Below are 19,001 nucleotides of genomic sequence, written 5' to 3' on the forward strand. Positions count from 1 at the left end.
ATGAACAATATTTTTAGAGTGTGTAAAAATTTGGTTTTTAATTTATATATAGAACTATATACTCTTCAAAAATACCGGTATTTTTACATGTTGGGAAAATTATATACTTTTTTCAAAAAATCCGGACATTAACATCGACTGACACCTTCGGACAAGGCTTCCCGTGTAACCGTCCAGCCACGTGCACACGCGTTTTTATCCAAAACTTGCAGCTCATGCACTCACTAACTTTACTCCTAAATTACACTTGTGATTTGGTTAATCTTACATAGTGTTTTACGTAGTGTGTTTACATTTCGATCCTATGCAATCGTCCAGCCACGTGCACACACGTTTTTATTCAAAACTTTTTAAGAGAACAACAACTCATGCACTCTCTGACTTTACTCCTAAATTACACTTTTGTTTTTGTTCATAGGATTTAAACTCTCACTAGCTGAAAAGACAAAATCTTATTCATTAAGTAAAGGCATGCAGTTTTGCATTTTCAACCGCTGGAGGTATTACTTTCTTCTTTTTTATATATTTTTAACCTTTTTCTTTGAAAAGAATACCATATATCCTCTCTTAAACGGCTAAACTCATTATGATATATTTACCAACTCAAAACTAAAATTGCGTACATCATTTTTGTTGTTGAAATTTCATAAGATTACAAAAATACCACTTCAAAAACATCCAAATTTTCTTGTTGAAATTTCATGATAGTTACAATTTAAAAACATCCGACCTTTATCATGATTATCACTCGTATTTTTTATGATTTTTACTTCAAAATCTCATGATAAAAAAGAGTAGATAATACATAAACAAAAGTAAATATTGAAAAAGCGTTAAAGAAAATATAAATAAATACAACTTAATGAAACACAAAAAAAATTATAAGTAAAACCTACAAAATAAAAAAATCCAAAAATAAATTGTAAGAAAATCCAAACATTAACTATAGCTTTTATTCCAAAAAATTTGATCATTAACTCATTACAACTCCCAAAAAGACCCAACACTTTCCGGTTCTTATAGTTCTATAAAGTTGCATAAAAAGAAAAAAAAAAGCACGTCAATGATAATTTATCCCTTGACAACTCCAAGTTTTACCAATGCCTCGCGAATGTTAGTGACACTAAACGGATCCGGTGTTGAATAATGTTAGAACTGTCTTTGGGTCAGGCGTATGAAAGTGGGTAAAATCTGTCGGCATTAATTGGTCGTTAGTATTACTCACACCTTTAAGTATAACGGATTTATGAACACCACCAACAAATCCTTCATAATAAGTGTCTCCACTTTCACCGATAAAAACGACAACTTTTGTTAAGTCCATACCCCCAACGAAGATATAAATACCTGGAGACGTATTATTGAATGGTGAAAACGTGTAGTTATGGATGATGATGACTAATGTGTTTAGTCACCTTTAACACACTACATTCATTTTCCTTGAAAAACACGTGTTTTAGTATGCTAAAAGAGGGATCTGGAAAGGGGAGATGAAAGAAGATCAGGATGTTAAGCATCTTCATAAATTTTGATGATTTTGTCTGTACCTATTTACAAAGAGTACACTTTATTAAATTAATCATAAATAAAGTACCACTAAACATATTATGTAGATCTAGCAACGTACCTGGAGATGTAAGTATGGACATGAATGACTCTTTTCTTGATGTTGTGCAATCCAGATGGGTATAGTACATGCACTTTTCGCATTTATATATCCAAAGATTCTTATTAGAAAATGTTTTATTGATACCCTACACCGTGGGAAAATTTTAGTTTTTTATCTGCTTTTGGAAAAGAATAAGCAAGGGAAGTGGATGAATATGGGAGAAAAAATCGTTTGTTTTATTTTGGATATGCAATTGTTTCGGTAGGAAAGCACAATAACTTCATGAGGCTAGAACCGTTGACTTATAGGTTGGTTGCAGCAATAGGAACCTTAACTTGCTTAAGGAGGCAGAATATGTTTTTTTTTTCCGTAGAAGTACTTCTCGGGACTTGCATATTTCTTTCTCTTGCTTGCTTTTATAACCGACTTGCCTTCGCCCTTTCTTTGGATGTGCTAGTGTGAAGTAACTGGACTGCCTAGAGTGATGTGATCTCGATATTGAAGCAAAGATAGCGCTCCCTCCTCACTCGGAGAGCATTAGCAGCTTTAGAGGTTGCTTATAACTGTATCTGACTGTGAACTAAAAAACCATGAAAACCATTACGACATTCTTAAATTTATCTACTTTTCAAAGTAAGTTTTGTTTAGATTGGAGTTAGCCTGATAATGTACAAGTTAAGTTAACTAAGCATAGACGAATAAGGTCATTAAAGCTTTTTTTGGTTATTCTTTTCCGCGATAGTGTCTTACGTTTTGATCTAAGTTTTGTTAATTTACGTTTTAACGTGCCTCAACGCATGAGTTAATACTTCGTAACTAAATATGTGAGTGTTCTTGCACTCAAGCAAGTTATTTATATTTAACTAAATATGTGAGTGTTCTTGCACGCAAGCAAGGTATTTGTTAAAAGAGAAAATGAAGTGTCATCGTAGTATGAGATTGATTTGTTACGTTGTTCTTTTTATATTCTTTCTAACCTTTTTCTTTCAAAAAAAACCCGGCTAAACTCACCAACTCAAAACTTTTTTTCTTGTTGAAATTTCACATATTTAAAAAAAAAGTAAAAACAACATATAAAAAACGCCCAACCATCGTGAATGATGATGATGATGATGATGATGATGATGATAGTGGAAGGTTTATCTGCTTTGTGATGTTAAACTCAAAAACAAAAGTATGAATATTTTTTAAGTTTTTATATGTTGAATTAATCTTTTTTATTTTTGGAACAACCCACTAAGTAACGTCGGGTATTTCGTACGCAGCCCCCATAACCTGAGCCGGCCACGAGTCAAAGGAAATTGTCTGTCACTGTAGTAATTTCGGGTAAATTAGTGTTGAATTAAAGTTCTTAAGTTTTTCTTCACTCAATTTTATTCCAAGTTTTAATACCGTGTTTCACCAACTTTACATCATGAACTTCGAAAAAATTTCTGAAAATGTTCATGTTGCAGCTGTTAATTCAACTAATAAAGCCAAGGCAACGATGCTTCATGTGGCATTGGTGGCGTGAAGAAAAATCAATTAATTCCTATGAAGGAAAAATAGATTTATTGGGTGAGTCTAAAAACAATATTTATGCTGGTTTTTATTTTAGAGGTTTCGATAATGTTTTATCGGTATAAACAATTACGTTTGTGTTTTTTTTATTTTTGTATCATGGTTGATAATTTTTGGTCATTTGACATTTGAAAAATTTTATGAGTTAGGATAATGGTTTGATGTTATGATTAACAATTCTTAATTATGAAATTGCGATTTTATATATTACTAGTTTTTAGCCCGCGTGTCACGCGGATTATTTAGGTTTTTGTTATCATTTTGTAATTATATATTATTAAATTAATTATTTAATTTTCCACCGAGTATTTTTTTTAATTTAATACGTATATATTTCGTGGTTATGTTAACTATACTTTTTAACATTCGGGTTCTTTTTATTGAGATTAATAGGTTTATAGTTGGTTGTGGTTGAAGTTGATTGAGATGAGTATATTTATAGTTAGAGTTTAAGTTTAATTTATGGATTGCTATTATGTTCGTATGGACTTATTCTCACAAGCTTATTTTTGACTTACATGGGTTAAGGGTTTGAGTTAAAGTATATAGTTATCATCTAAGAATTATTTAGTACATGATATTTTTAACAGGTTTAATATTTGTTTTTTGGTTTGTTTGTTATTAATATATATTATTTTTTCAATAATTATTTAGACAAAGATGAGCTAGGATTATAGGTTGATTGGACTTATGATTTGAACATTGTGAATGAGTTATAGTTTTATTTGTTGTTTGTTGTTTGACCTATCATTATTACCTTTAGATACCAATCAACCAATTTGACATATACAACCATATATTGATCCCCTGAGAAAATGCCCCATTTTGGGTTGAATTGCATCGACTTTAATGTGGTTTACAAATTGTTAATAAAATGTTTTTTTTTACACTTTTTTCATTTTCAAATTGCAAAGTGGCTTCTAATTGAGAAGAATCGGAACTTTGTAAGTGTGCAATACAATAAACCAATCTTTGTAAGTATCATCAAATTGATCTAAAAAAAATTTAAGGTTTGAAAATATGAAAAGCCCTCCAATGACTGCCTTGAGAGCTAAGTCAAGTACGAGTAGCCATGAGGGTTGGCTGATAACCGAGATCAAGTGTTCACGCATCTCAGCTAGACAAACAAAATTCAGAGTGGTTCCATTTACCGATCCTGAAAGCTATGGACATGTTAGTAACTTCACAATTTTCTAAACAATCACATATTTAGAATTTTCAAAGTGTTTATTTCTGTTTATCAACACCAATCATAGTTCTTATGAATTCAGGACCCAATTTTCTTTCCCTTAGAGGCTCTTTTTCTAACGGGCAGAAAGCAGTAAGAAACTAAAAGTTCATTATAATTAAATCTTGTCCTTTTTTGGTCCAAAGTTTAACTGTTAATATTCTGAAATTTTGAATCTTGATAAATGGGACGGTAAGCTTAGTAAACGTGCCTCCAAGTGACCAACTGTGTTATTAGCAGAGCGAGAAGAAGCTAAGGCTGTGTTGCACATATTATTGACAAATCAAGGTACCCCCTGGTTCAAGAATCGACCCGGGTTTCATAACAACCCCATCACATAATATCGACGGCTTTAAAGCGCACCCGTCTTCATTTGTAACGTTATTCCAAATATATCAATCGACACGTTACACCCAATTTTAGACCCATCAACGATAACCGAAATCACAATATGTTTTACTTCTAATACTACTTCCTTTCCCAATACACGTAAACGGGCCGATTTCATTCATACACGATTGCGATATTCTGGAGGCTCAATAAATCATGTTTCGTTCGATGACAACATGACATCGGGCACGAATGTAACACCCCGACCAAAGGCGGATTATACATCGGGGCGCCACATATTGCTTCATTACTCGCGACACTATTGGTGTCAATATTTATTAATACACATTTTATCGCGCACCGCGCAGCGGGGAAAATATAGAACATAAATCAAACATAAATCAATATATTATAAATTATAACATTCAAACATCATTAACTTGTCCTGATACATTTTAATTCTAGGTCCAAAAGTAAAAACGTCCTACGTGTCCACAAGCTCCAAAACAGCTACTGCAAACCTGAACATGTATTAAAATAAACGTCAAACACTTGCGTGTTGGTGAGGAATCAAGTTTAATACAATACATAGATAACAATAAATCTGCGCGCAACATGTGTATGTCTGGTTTTCAACAAGGGTGTAATCTGATCGGGACCAACTCTAAGAGACAAGACTGCCAGTGCTCACAATTGAGCTCACAAACAAGACTAACTGTGCAAGTGTAACAAAAGAGAAAATCATAAACGAATGTTCTCCCGTGTTCATCTAATGGTACCATGAAAACTGCGGAATAGACCGACAAGACGGTTAATGATCCACACATACAAATAAACAGCCAAGTCTACGTCCTCAACACATGGGATACTGCGCGACTAAAGTTCATAAACAGTTTAAGACTCAAGTTTTGTATGAACACATGAACATCCCAAAGCAAAAATAAAAAGGGATTTGATACGAGATAACTCACTTGATAAACGATGCGGTGTAAGATAAAGCAAGAACCAACTTTAAACAAGCACAAGTTAACCTATAAATAAGATTATTGTTTTAATGATCTGTTTTAAGTCTTGATTATAAGTTAGGATAATTAATAAGTAAATTATTATATATAATATATATATATTACCGGAAAAGCAGGGAAGAACAGGGAGGAAGACGGAGGCAGGAGAGGAAGACGGCAGAGAGAGCAAGGAGCAAGAGAACAGGAGAGATTAAGTGTTTGTGTGTGATGTGTTATGAAAATATTATTATTATTTATAGGAAAACCCTAGGAGACACAAACCCTAGAAAAAGGGGAAAAGATCTCAAAAAGTAAAAGAAAAGATATCAACGGTAAAAAGTTCTGAAAAGTAAAGATATCAAAAGATATGGCAGCTGCAGGGGGCAAGATAAAGCTGTCAGGGAACAGTAAAAAGCATGGGCGGGTCAGATAAAGGTACTGGTCAAGCATGGCAAAAGCAGATCTCAAAAGATTATGTCAGTCACTTTATCTGTCAACCAATGGGGTTGGTGCGCATGCTGCGCCGAAAGTAACTATTCAGACATTAGATGGGTTAGGTCAACGGCTCAAAAGATAAGACAACACAAAAGCAAACGGCTAGATTTAAACAGAAGATACAAGGGTTAAGCGCGGGAAGGCTGAGTGCGCGAGCGCGAAGGCTGGCACAACAATCCCTAGCGCACTGCGGGAAGAATCACATCCTTAGCGTGCTGCGTGAACTAGAATTCTAAGCGCATCGCGGGAAGAACATACATTCTTAGCGCATTGCGGGAAGAACATGCATTCTTAGCGTGCTGCGAGAAGAGTTCTCTTCACACATCGCAGGAACAAGATGTCTTCACGCAGGCTTCCATGTAAGGAGTCTGGCGCGTGGAGCTGCAGACATCCTTAGGCGGGAAGAACCAAAGGACAAGCAAATAGTTGAGGGAAACAAGGCTTAAGGGCGGGACGGCGACAAGAGGGAAAAGAAGGCGGAATGAGAGAAGGAAGAGGGAGGGGACGGCGGAAAGAAAGAGAGAGAAAGAGGCGGGAAGGAAATTTATATTATTATTAAAAGTAAAATATAAGTATAAATAAATATTAAATCATAAAAGAAAGAGATCGGGTCAGAGAAACGGGTACCTGGGTCGGGTCGGATCAGGGCAGATGTCACAGTCTCCCCTACTTTAAGAAATTTCGTCCCGAAATTTATCTCGAAGTAGGTTGCGCAGAGAACAGGTGCGGGTACTTGATCTTCATTTGATCTTCCCTTTCCCATGTAAACTCGGCTCCGCGCTTGGACTCCCAACGAACTTTCACGATAGGGATACGACTGCGCTTGGTTTGCTTAACCTCGCGATCCATAATCTCAACAGGCTTCTCAACGAAATGCATAGATTCATCAACTTGGACTTCATCAAGTGGAATGTGAAGGTTCTCGTCAGCTAAACACTTCTTGAGATTGGATACATGGAACGTTGGATGCACATTACTGAGCGCGGGCGGCAGGTCAAGTCTATAGGCAACTTTTCCCACACGCGCGAGAATCTTGAATGGACCAACATAACGAGGAGCAAGCTTACCCTTCTTCCCAAAGCGGACAACACCTTTCCAAGGCGACACTTTGAGGAGAACAAGATCACCAACTTGAAATTCGAGAGGCTTTCGCCTACGATCTGCGTAACTCTTCTGTCGGCTTCTGGCAGTCAGCAAATGATCACGGATCTTGGCGATTTTATCGGTTGTCTCTTGAACAAGTTCGGGTCCTGTGATTTGAGTTTCACCCACTTCGCTCCAACAAATCGGGGAGCGGCATTTACGACCGTAAAGTGCTTCAAATGGGGCCATACCGATACTGGAATGATAGCTGTTGTTATAAGAAAACTCGATCAAAGGCAGGTGTGAATCCCAATTACCTCCAAAATCAAGAACACAAGATCGGAGCATATCCTCAAGAGTTTGAATAGTTCGCTCAGACTGTCCGTCAGTCTGAGGATGATATGCAGTACTCATGTCCAAGCGAGTTCCTAGCGCAGATTGGAGAGATTTCCAAAAGCGAGATATAAAACGGCCATCGCGATCGGATATGATGCTCAAAGGAGTACCATGGCGGCAGACAATTTCCTTGACATAAAGCTGCGCGAGATGCTCAACACGGTAGTTTTCACGAATGGGCAGAAAGTGAGCAGATTTAGTCAATCGATCCACTATTACCCAGATGCTATCATGTTTGCTTGCTGTCAAAGGTAACTTGGTAATAAAGTCCATCGCTATACCTTCCCATTTCCACGTAGGAATTTCTGGTTGTTCGAGCAAACCAGATGGGCGTTGGTGTTCAGCTTTAACTTTAGAACAAGTCAGGCACTTAGCTACGAACACAGCAATATCCTTTTTCATACCGGGCCACCAATAAGTTATGCGCAAATCCTTGTACATCTTATCAGCGCCGGGATGAATAGAATACCGAGATTTGTGCGCTTCACTCAGGATATCAGCGCGAAGATTCTCATCACAAGGGATCCAGATGCGACTGAGATAGCAGAGAATTCCACTCAGATTAGGGACAAAGAGTGCTTCCGCGCCACACGCTAACTCGGCGCGAAGGTTACCATTACTGATGGATGCGCACTGCGCGTCACGAATACGCGATTCAAGGTTGCTTTGAATCGGCGCGAAGTGAAGCTGGGTGCGCGGCAAGATACAGTTAAGTTGGCAGGGTTATCGGCTGAGCGCATCGGCTACCACATTAGCCTTACCAGGATGATACCGGATCTCACAATCGTAATCGCTGATGAGTTCGTTCCATCGGCGTTGCCTCATGTTAAGTTCCTTTTGATCAAAGATATGCTGAAGGCTTTTATGGTCAGTGTAGAGGATACACTTAGTACCATAAAGGTAGTGTCTCCAGATCTTCAAGGCAAAAACAACTGCACCAAGCTCGAGGTCGTGAGTTGTATAATTCTTTTCATGAACCTTAAGTTGCCTTGATGCGTAAGCGATAACCTTGCCTCGTTGCATAAGAACACAACCGAGACCTTGGTTGGATGCATCGCAATACACGACAAAATCATCATTACCCTCGGGTAGCGCAAGAACAGGAGCTTCACACAACAAACGCTTGAGCGTCAGAAAGGCTTCTTCTTGCTTCGAGCCCCAAATATACGGTTTACCTTTGTGCGTCAGAGCTGTTAAAGGCAAAGCGATCTTCGAGAAGTTCGAAATAAAGCGCCGGTAATAACCAGCTAAGCCTAGAAAGGAACGGATCTCAGAAGGAGAGGATGGCGTAATCCAGTTCTTGATTGCTTCAATCTTGGATGGGTCGACATGAATACCCATCTTGTTTACAACATGACCAAGAAACTGTACTTCATCAGACCAAAATTCACACTTGGAGAGCTTGGCAAAGAGCTGCTCGGCTCTAAGCTTTTGCAATACCAATCGGAGATGTTGCTCATGCTCGGCCTTGGTCTTAGAATACACCAGAACATCATCGATAAACACGATCACGAATTTATCCAAGAAAGGCCTACACACCCGATTCATAAGATCCATGAAAACGGCGGGTGCGTTGGTTAGACCGAAGGACATGACCAAGAATTCAAAATGGCCATAACGAGTTCGAAAAGCAGTTTTCGGAACATCTTCATCGCGGATGCGCAACTGGTGATAGCCAGAGCGGAGATCGATCTTCGAGAAACAAGAGGCACCTTGGAGTTGATCAAAGAGGTCGTCAATACGCGGTAAGGGATACCGGTTTTTAATGGTGAGTTTGTTCAACTCGCGGTAATCAATGCACATGCGAAACGATCCATCTTTCTTTTTAACGAACAACACCGGAGCACCCCAGGGCGAAGAGCTAGGGCGAATGAATCCTTTAGCAGTCAACTCTTGAAGTTGGCTGGCCAATTCTTGCATCTCAGCGGGTGCAAGACGATAAGGAGATTTAGCTACGGGGGAAGCACCAGGGACAAGATCAATACGGAACTCGACTTCACGAGCGGGAGGGATACCAGGAAGATCATCAGGAAAAACTTCAGGGAAATCACGCACAACAGGGATATCGCGAAGCTTCTTCTCTTCAACAGGTTTAACCACATGGGCTAGAAATGCAATACACTTCTTCCGCATGAGTCTTTGGGCTTCGGCGCAAGACATAAGTTTAAGACCACTGGAGGGTTTTTCGCCGTAAATGTAAAGATCACCATTTTCTCGAGGTAGGCGAATCAATTTCTTGGCGCAAATAACTTCGGCGCGATTATGCGAGAGCCAGTCCATACCAATAATAACATCAAAGCTTCCAAGAGGCATAGGGATGAGGTCGATCAGAAAATCGTTTTCGTTAAGATTAAGCGTACAATCTTTAATCACTGAGTTAATTAAAATAATTTCACCATTAGCCAATTCAACTGAAAAATCTTCTTTTAAATCGTTGCGCGGTCGCGCAAGCTTCTGCTCGAAGGCGCGAGAGATAAAGCTTCGATCGGCGCCAGTATCAAAAAGTACAGAAGCATAAAATCCGTTAAGTAAAAATGTACCATTAACTACGTCATTATTCGCTTGCGCTTGGTGCGCGGTTATGTTAAAAGCTCGTCCACGCGTCACTTGGTTCGAAATCTGGTTCACCGGATTCGCTTGTGTGATTTGCACTTGCAGTCTCGGGCACGCGTTCCGGAAATGACTGGGATCACCGCAGTTAAAGCACGATCTGGGTCGTGGGTTTTGGTAGGTTGGTTGTGGATTCTGCGGGTAGACTGGTGGTGTTGGCGCAATTGGATTGGCGAGAAGGACTCTACAGTTCTCAGCAGTGTGACCAGTACGGCCACATCGGTTACAAAGTCGACACGGGGTTTGGGTTGGGTGGTGAAATCTACAGGTTGGGCAAAAGGGATGGTTTCCTGTGTAAGGTTTCTTAGTTGGCGGGGCAGGGAGTGCTGGATTGGTTAAGGCATAGTTATGGACTGCAGGAGGTGCTGGGTAGGTTGACAGTGGGTTAGGCGCGTAAACTGGGGGTTGGTATGCGGGTTGCCGGACAATGGGCGGGTTGGTAAGCGCATAGGCCTTGCGCCTGCGCTTGAGGTTGTTACGGTTTGAGGGTTCTGGTTTGGTTTCTGCGGGTTCAGGGACAGTTTTGGTGGTTTTGGTCTTCTCAGTTCCCCGCAGGAACAGGGTTCCTGCTCTGACATGGTTGTCGCTAAGCACAGCGGCCAACTCGATGGCGTCAGAGAGGGTAACTGGGTTTCTGGCCCATACAGAATCTTGAATTTCCATGGGGAGACCCCCAAGGAATTTCTCGATGGCTCGGCGTGAAGGGGTAACAAGGTGAGGGACCAGTAAGCTTAGCTCGTGGAAGCGCGTCGCGTACTCGCGCGCTTCACCGCTGTATTGCTTCAAGTTCCAGAATTCTTCCTCCAGGCGCTTAACTTCGTTGGGAGGGCAGAATTCTCGCGTAAGAATTTCCTTGAATTCCTCCCATGTCATGCTAGAAGCAGCCTCTGCGCCACGCGCATGAGCTACTCCATTCCACCATGTAAGCGCTCTGGATTCCAGGACACTGGAAGCATATAGGGTTCGTCTTTCTGAGGGGCATTGGGTGTGAAGGAAAGTGTTTTCTATCTTCTCGAGCCACTGGAGCATCACGGTGGCTCCTTCGAGACCTGTGAACTTTGGAGGGTTACCCGCATTAAAGGACTTAATGTTATAACTCGAGGTGTTGGTATTGTTTTGGCTCAAAGCTTGGGCTATTGCGGCGGCCATTTCCTGGGAACGTTGCTGTCTACGCATGCGCGAGGCTTCTCTTCTCTGAAATCGGCGAGATAGCGGAGGCATTCTATAAAAGTTTTAATTTTAGTTAATATCTTGGTTTTATCGCAAAGTATAACTTTATAAAGCTTGGTTTCACGGAGTTAGATGCTATCAAAAGTTAAAGTAAAATAAATGACCCAAAATGCAGACTTAATAAAGGTAACAAATTCGAATCAGAAATCGACAATTCATGTATCACCATGACTTTCCGAATTCCCAATTTAAAATATACGAGTAAACGAGTATTGGAGATTGACGATTCATGTATCACCATGACTTTCCAATCTTCAATATAAAATATACAAAAAATGAGTATTGGAGGTTGACAATTCATGTATCACCATGACTTTTCAAGTCTCCAACCTCAGAACATAATCGTAAATGGAAATTGAAAATCAACTATTCATGTATCACCATGACTTTTCGGATTTTCAAATCCCACAAACGAATATGTAAGTAAAATCAATAAAAATCGAAATTCAACCAAAATCGAAATATCGCGAAATAAAACATAAAATCATATACTGCGCAAGTGCGAGCATATTCATAAATAACGAGTAATTAACAATAAGCGCGCAAACATGAGATTTCTCTCATGCGCGAGAAGGGACTCTTAGGTATTCTAGGCCGTTACGTCTAACCACCTATCCTAAAGTCAACGAGCTCTGATACCAATCTGTAACACCCCGACCAAAGGCGGATTATACATCGGGGCGCCACATATTGCTTCATTACTCGCGACACTATTGGTGTCTATTTATTAATACACATTTTATCGCGCACGCGCAGCGGGGAAAATATAGAACATAAATCAAACATAAATCAATATATTATAAATTATAACATTCAAACATCATTAACTTGTCCTGATACATTTTAATTCTAGGTCCAAAAGTAAAAACGTCCTACGTGTCCACAAGCTCCAAAACAGCTACTGCAAACCTGAACATGTGTTAAAATAAACGTCAAACACTTGCGTGTTGGTGAGGAATCAAGTTTAATACAATACATAGATAACAATAAATCTGCGCGCAACATGTGTATGTCTGGTTTTCAACAAGGGTGTAATCTGATCGGGACCAACTCTAAGAGACAAGACTGCCAGTGCTCACAATTGAGCTCACAAACAAGACTAACTGTGCAAGTGTAACAAAAGAGAAAATCATAAACGAATGTTCTCCCGTGTTCATCTAATGGTACCATGAAAACTGCGGAATAGACCGACAAGACGGTTAATGATCCACACATACAAATAAACAGCCAAGTCTACGTCCTCAACACATGGGATACTGCGCGACTAAAGTTCATAAACAGTTTAAGACTCAAGTTTTGTATGAACACATGAACATCCCAAAGCAAAAATAAAAAGGGATTTGATACGAGATAACTCACTTGATAAACGATGCGGTGTAAGATAAAGCAAGAACCAACTTTAAACAAGCACAAGTTAACCTATAAATAAGATTATTGTTTTAATGATCTGTTTTAAGTCTTGATTATAAGTTAGGATAATTAATAAGTAAATTATTATATATAATATATATATATTACCGGAAAAGCAGGGAAGAACAGGGAGGAAGACGGAGGCAGGAGAGGAAGACGGCAGAGAGAGCAAGGAGCAAGAGAACAGGAGAGATTAAGTGTTTGTGTGTGATGTGTTATGAAAATATTATTATTATTTATAGGAAAACCCTAGGAGACACAAACCCTAGAAAAAGGGGAAAAGATCTCAAAAAGTAAAAGAAAAGATATCAACGGTAAAAAGTTCTGAAAAGTAAAGATATCAAAAGATATGGCAGCTGCAGGGGGCAAGATAAAGCTGTCAGGGAACAGTAAAAAGCATGGGCGGGTCAGATAAAGGTACTGGTCAAGCATGGCAAAAGCAGATCTCAAAAGATTATGTCAGTCACTTTATCTGTCAACCAATGGGGTTGGTGCGCATGCTGCGCCGAAAGTAACTATTCAGACATTAGATGGGTTAGGTCAACGGCTCAAAAGATAAGACAACACAAAAGCAAACGGCTAGATTTAAACAGAAGATACAAGGGTTAAGCGCGGGAAGGCTGAGTGCGCGAGCGCGAAGGCTGGCACAACAATCCCTAGCGCACTGCGGGAAGAATCACATCCTTAGCGTGCTGCGTGAACTAGAATTCTAAGCGCATCGCGGGAAGAACATACATTCTTAGCGCATTGCGGGAAGAACATGCATTCTTAGCGTGCTGCGAGAAGAGTTCTCTTCACACATCGCAGGAACAAGATGTCTTCACGCAGGCTTCCATGTAAGGAGTCTGGCGCGTGGAGCTGCAGACATCCTTAGGCGGGAAGAACCAAAGGACAAGCAAAGAGTTGAGGGAAACAAGGCTTAAGGGCGGGACGGCGACAAGAGGGAAAAGAAGGCGGAATGAGAGAAGGAAGAGGGAGGGGACGGCGGAAAGAAAGAGAGAGAAAGAGGCGGGAAGGAAATTTATATTATTATTAAAAGTAAAATATAAGTATAAATAAATATTAAATCATAAAAGAAAGAGATCGGGTCAGAGAAACGGGTACCTGGGTCGGGTCGGATCAGGGCAGATGTCACAACGAACGGGTACGTCCATTGTTGAATAATATCTTTAGTTACTAAATCGTAGCTTATATGTATTAGAAGGTGAAACATTAAGTCAAAATTGTTGTGCAACAAATATATATTTTTTTAACAATTTTACCTGCAGTGTTACAAATTTTCTTAAACCATCAAGACATGACGCTCTTTAATCTTTTTATTATTTAGGAAGTTCCTAAATATATTGCTTGACAAAGTCCTGAGCAGAGTAGTGTTGCCTTACAATACTTCCAGAGTTCCAGTCTCCTTTTTAAGTGACGAAGTTTGATATGGCATAAATATATCTCATTCTGCAAATAGAAAAATGTTAGATAAAAAATGAGCAGTAGGAATGTAACTTGCCATTTTATTGGAGATATGGAATTATAAATAATCTTATATACCATTCTCTCCAGATTTATTTCTATATTTTAGTTCACATATGATTATAAGAGAAGAAAACCATAAACTCTATAAGAGCCAAGAAGATACCCAAAGCACCAATGCGAGAAAGCTCATTTAAGTTTGTCTTCGTTTAGGCATGTCACTATGTTCAAGACACACAAATCATGTATCTCTGTTAGTGTCATTCATATAGTTAATCGAACGACATTTCTTGTTCATGTTTGTTAGTTTATTAAACGAACATAAAACAAACTCCCGCTAACGATTTGGTTCGTTTAAAGCCCTAATCATAGCATTTGAAGAGTGTAATCATGAAATTATGTAACAAATTCAGATAATCATGTTGGTGACAATAATCTTTTCCAATTTCTTAATTCTTATTACTTTATATCACTACACATGCATAAACTGGTAAAACCTAATCCAAAAAACCCCTAAAATTTGACCAATGAACACACCTGCAATACCATTAACCCTAATGCATGCACGCTAGATAGAACTTCACGTATTCTAAAGGAGAATTTAACAATTTAAAAAATTAAGACTCGAATTAAGAAAATTAGGTTATCAGTCTTCAATTTAGACTTTCCTAATTCCCGATTTGATAATCCAAGTAGATGAAATTGAACAACATACAAAAACACGAATCGTGAATAACTTACAGATATTATTAAGAGTTTCAGATCTGACACCAAGCTTTAGCCCTAATAGGATAAAATGGTTAGAAGAGAATCAGACGATATTGAATGGAATGGAGTTAGGGTTTGAGAGGATAGATGAGTGTTCAATAGTATTGTTAAGAATGGAACGGAAAAAAAGGAATGAATTTTGGCTTGAGAGAATATAATCTCCATTAGAACACTCATGCCCGTGAAAAGGAATTAGATGAGTAAATTGAGAGTTTTTGATATGTTATGACCCGTGTGAGTTATATGGGTCAAACCGGGTTAAATCAGTGAGAAGTCTCTATTTATAAATCAAGTAATTTGGTGGCTCTAAAAAGGGTGGGGAGTGATGTGAGAGCGACACGTAGGATTTTATGGTAGACAATTATATAGATAGTTAGATTTATACTTTGTATAAAGTACATATTAATTTGTTGCTTTTATTTTTAAAAATTTAATATCTATTGTTCAAATAAAACATCATAACTATTACAATCATAATTATCATCTGTATTATTAATATTTTTTAGTTATACTATTTTACTAACCGTGTTTACACGGGTTTTAACCTAGTAATAATAATAATAATAATAACAATTGTCCAACCGTGTGTTGTGCCAGAGAGTTTTGCTCTTGTGGTGGCACAACAAATGTCAAGTAGTTGCCGACAATATGTTTTTCGGATGAACGTTCAAGCCAAACTCTGAAGCCAGCGTAGGCCTGATTAACACAACATAGTCTGGTCGGTGTTGGACGACATGACTCTCCGTCGAAGAATGCGGCTTGAGCTCGATAAGTGAAGCTCCGGACCGGGCTCGCTTATTAAACGAGCTTACTTTTAGGCTCGGGATCGTTGACTCGATTAGAACCGATCTCAAGTAGCTCGCCAGTGGGTTTTATATTGTCTATGTAATTCAACACTTATGGTACTTAAAATTCGAAATAATTAACTTAAGCAACACTGACTTACAAATGTGAGGACATGATGCATTAACTAAATTTGGTTTGCTTACACAATTTCTTTTCATAAATAAAGAAGGGAATACATAACAGAAAAACAACCAATCATATACAATATGTTATTCACTCAAGCTTACGTGCTAGACAGTGGTAATGAATTGCAAACTTACAATATAAACACTTAAAGATCATCCAGTATTGGTTTCTACTACTACAACTGTCACATTCACCATCTCTTGCAATCCCTTGACGGAATGAAAGGGGGTGTGGACGCACTTTATTATTGTTATATGTTCCCCCAAATTTCACATTTACAAACCTATGAATGGCTCTGCTACTGCTACCCCAGGAGGCATTCGCATGTGTTTCATACTGAAGTATTGACGGAGCACAAGCTGGACAGACTGCATACACTCATCACAATGATAGAATGGATAATTAGGATCAAATTCCCCCTCGCAAATTTCACAAAAGTATTCACTCTTATGATTCTCAACGGGGTAGTATCTCAACTTCATAGGATGCTTGTCACACTTGTGCATAGTTGTCTCGGGTACTAACAAAGCACAACTCGTGTGTAGATGAAAATCATCACAACTATGACAACTGAATGCAAACTTACTTAAACCAGATCCATACGCGCACATTCTACAGAGGCTGTGGTTCATGTCTTGAACTCTTGAAAGGAGGTGATTTGGATGAGAGGCATGAGTGATTTCTTTAGGTAAGAAGGCACAACTAACATCAATATAATACCAGCATTCCTTACAATGGTAGACAAATCCGTTGCAAGGTAAGCGACATATACTACAATAGAATACTCCGAAAAACTTACCCGGGATTCTTGAATGGAAAACTAGGGTATGATGTGGGTGACCAGGGTGGTCTTTTAGTTCAGTAGGCAGGCGAGTACACCACTCATGGAGCACAAAGTTACAATGCCAGTCTTCATTAGCACACACGTAAACTGGCCTAGTCGTAATCGGTCTCACACATCCATCGCACAAAAGTTCATTCTTTTTCATAGGGTCATGGTAGGATATTGATTTTATTCTTGAATAGGTAGGGCTTGTGATATCAGTGCATCGGGTATCCTGAAGAATTAGTGGATGTTGATGACAAATATGTTTTTTAGTAACCTCTAACGCGCTACATTCATTTTCCTTGAAAAACAAGTGTTTTAGTATGCTAAGATGGATCGGGAAACGGGAGATAAAGAAGTTCAGGATGTTGAGCATCTTCATAATTTTTAATGGTTTTACATGTACCTGATGAAAAAGAGTGCGCACTAGTTAATAAATAAATGGAGAACCACTAAAAACATATTATGTAGATCTAGCAAGGTACCTGGAGATGTAAGTATGGACATGAATGGCTCATTTCTTGATGTTGCGCAATCTAGGTGGGTATAGTATATGCACTTTTCGCATTTATAAATCCAAAGATTTTGATTAGTAAATTTTTTATTGCATACCCTACACAGTGGGAAAAATTTAGATTTTTGATCTGCGTATGGAAAAGAATAAGCAAGGGAGAGCGGATGAATATGGGAGAAAAAATCATTTGTTGTATGTTGGATATGTAATTGTTTCGGTAGAAAAGCACAATGACTATGTATGAAAGAGTAAGCACATTTGGGACAATGATAGAAAATCCCTTTGTGTTCCTTCCCACATGCATCACACATGCATAAAATTTCTTTGTTGATGTAAACTAACGGGTGTTTGTGGCTAGGATGATGGATAATATTTGTTCGTAGCATTTTCGTAATACAATCTATATCAACGTTAAAGTAACATAAAGAGCAATAATAACGAAGTTTTATGTACCAACCAGATTCACGGCCACAAATACTACACTCCCAATACCTACCGCTAACCAAAACATCGGTGCCGCACATGGTATGACCAACGTGACAAATGTCTTCCAATGTTTCCGGAAGCTCTGCACAAAACTTATGGGAGACATAATTACATTGGCTACATTTGTAATAATACCTATGAACCCATTCGATATTTTTGTCACATATGTCACAAAAACACTGGAAATTTTGTTGTGCAGTTAAATCCAGATTCTCATCCTCCTCTTCGTCATACTCTTCTTCATGTTGCAGTTGCTCTGCCCACAAGTCTATGAGATCTAGTGGATGTTCGTGGTTGAACATTTATAATTTTTTATGTATAAAAAACCTAACACAAAAGCAAATGTTTTTTGAAAATGAGATGAGAAATGGAAAGACGGCAAATCGAGGATAAAAGAGATGAATTATGAATAGATGATTATAAGCTACCATTTGTATGCACAAGAAACTTTATAGTGTCATGCAATGTATACATTCTTATCTTTGTTCTCAAGTTTTTATATTCTTATCTTTGTTCTCAAGTTTTTTATATATAATTAAAGAATATATATTCTTATCTTTATTCTCAAGTTTATGCTAACTCTTTTTACTCTAACTTTAAATATTTATTTACTTTTTTTAATTAATTTTGAGTATATTTTAATTTTCTCAAAACTACTTTTAGAATATTTTCTTTTATACATTCGAGAAAACAATTACGACATGCTTCAATCTATCTATGTTTGGATGTACGTTTTAATCGGAACGAAGTTGTAGACGATAATGTATAAGTTAACTAAGCATAGACGAATAAGGTCATTAAAGCAATTTTTTTGTTATTGATTCTATAATAGTGCTTTACGTTTTGGTCTAAGTTTTGTTAATTTAAGTTTCAACATGCCGTGACGAGTGAGTTAATGCTTCGCGACATGCATGCGTGGTTCCACATTGGGACTTCTGTTTTTTGATAAGGTTGCCATAACATGTCAGACACGACAGGATAAGACATGGCATGATAAGGCACGATGACATGTGGTA

The 19,001-nt window shown here is 38.3% G+C and overlaps 1 protein-coding gene across 1 annotated transcript; it reads right to left on the reverse strand.

The window, feature by feature from the left end:
- Positions 1 to 16,271: 16,271 nt before the first annotated feature.
- On the reverse strand, positions 16,272 to 18,287 carry LOC143632326 (uncharacterized). Its single transcript, XM_077100877.1, has 2 exons — positions 17,446 to 18,287; positions 16,272 to 16,861 (listed from the first exon to the last, which is right to left on the reverse strand). Exons 1-2 carry the CDS (start codon positions 18,285 to 18,287, stop codon positions 16,435 to 16,437), a joined length of 1,269 nt encoding a protein of 422 aa, XP_076956992.1. The 3' UTR covers positions 16,272 to 16,434.
- Positions 18,288 to 19,001: the final 714 nt, after the last annotated feature.

Source organism: Bidens hawaiensis, unplaced genomic scaffold (genome assembly GCF_021521415.1).
Source record: "Bidens hawaiensis isolate Kalapana, Puna unplaced genomic scaffold, B.hawaiensis_p1.1 tig00006387_1, whole genome shotgun sequence".
Lineage (NCBI taxonomy): Eukaryota > Viridiplantae > Streptophyta > Magnoliopsida > Asterales > Asteraceae > Bidens > Bidens hawaiensis.

Coding starts and splice junctions, on each gene's coding strand:
- LOC143632326 (XM_077100877.1), bottom strand. CDS start 18,287: ATGTTCAACCACGAACATCCACTAGATCTCATAGACTTGTGGGCAGAG. Junction 16,862..17,445: donor TTGCTAGATCTACATAATAT/GTTTTTAGTGGT, acceptor TATTGATGTTAG/TTGTGCCTTCTTACCTAAAG.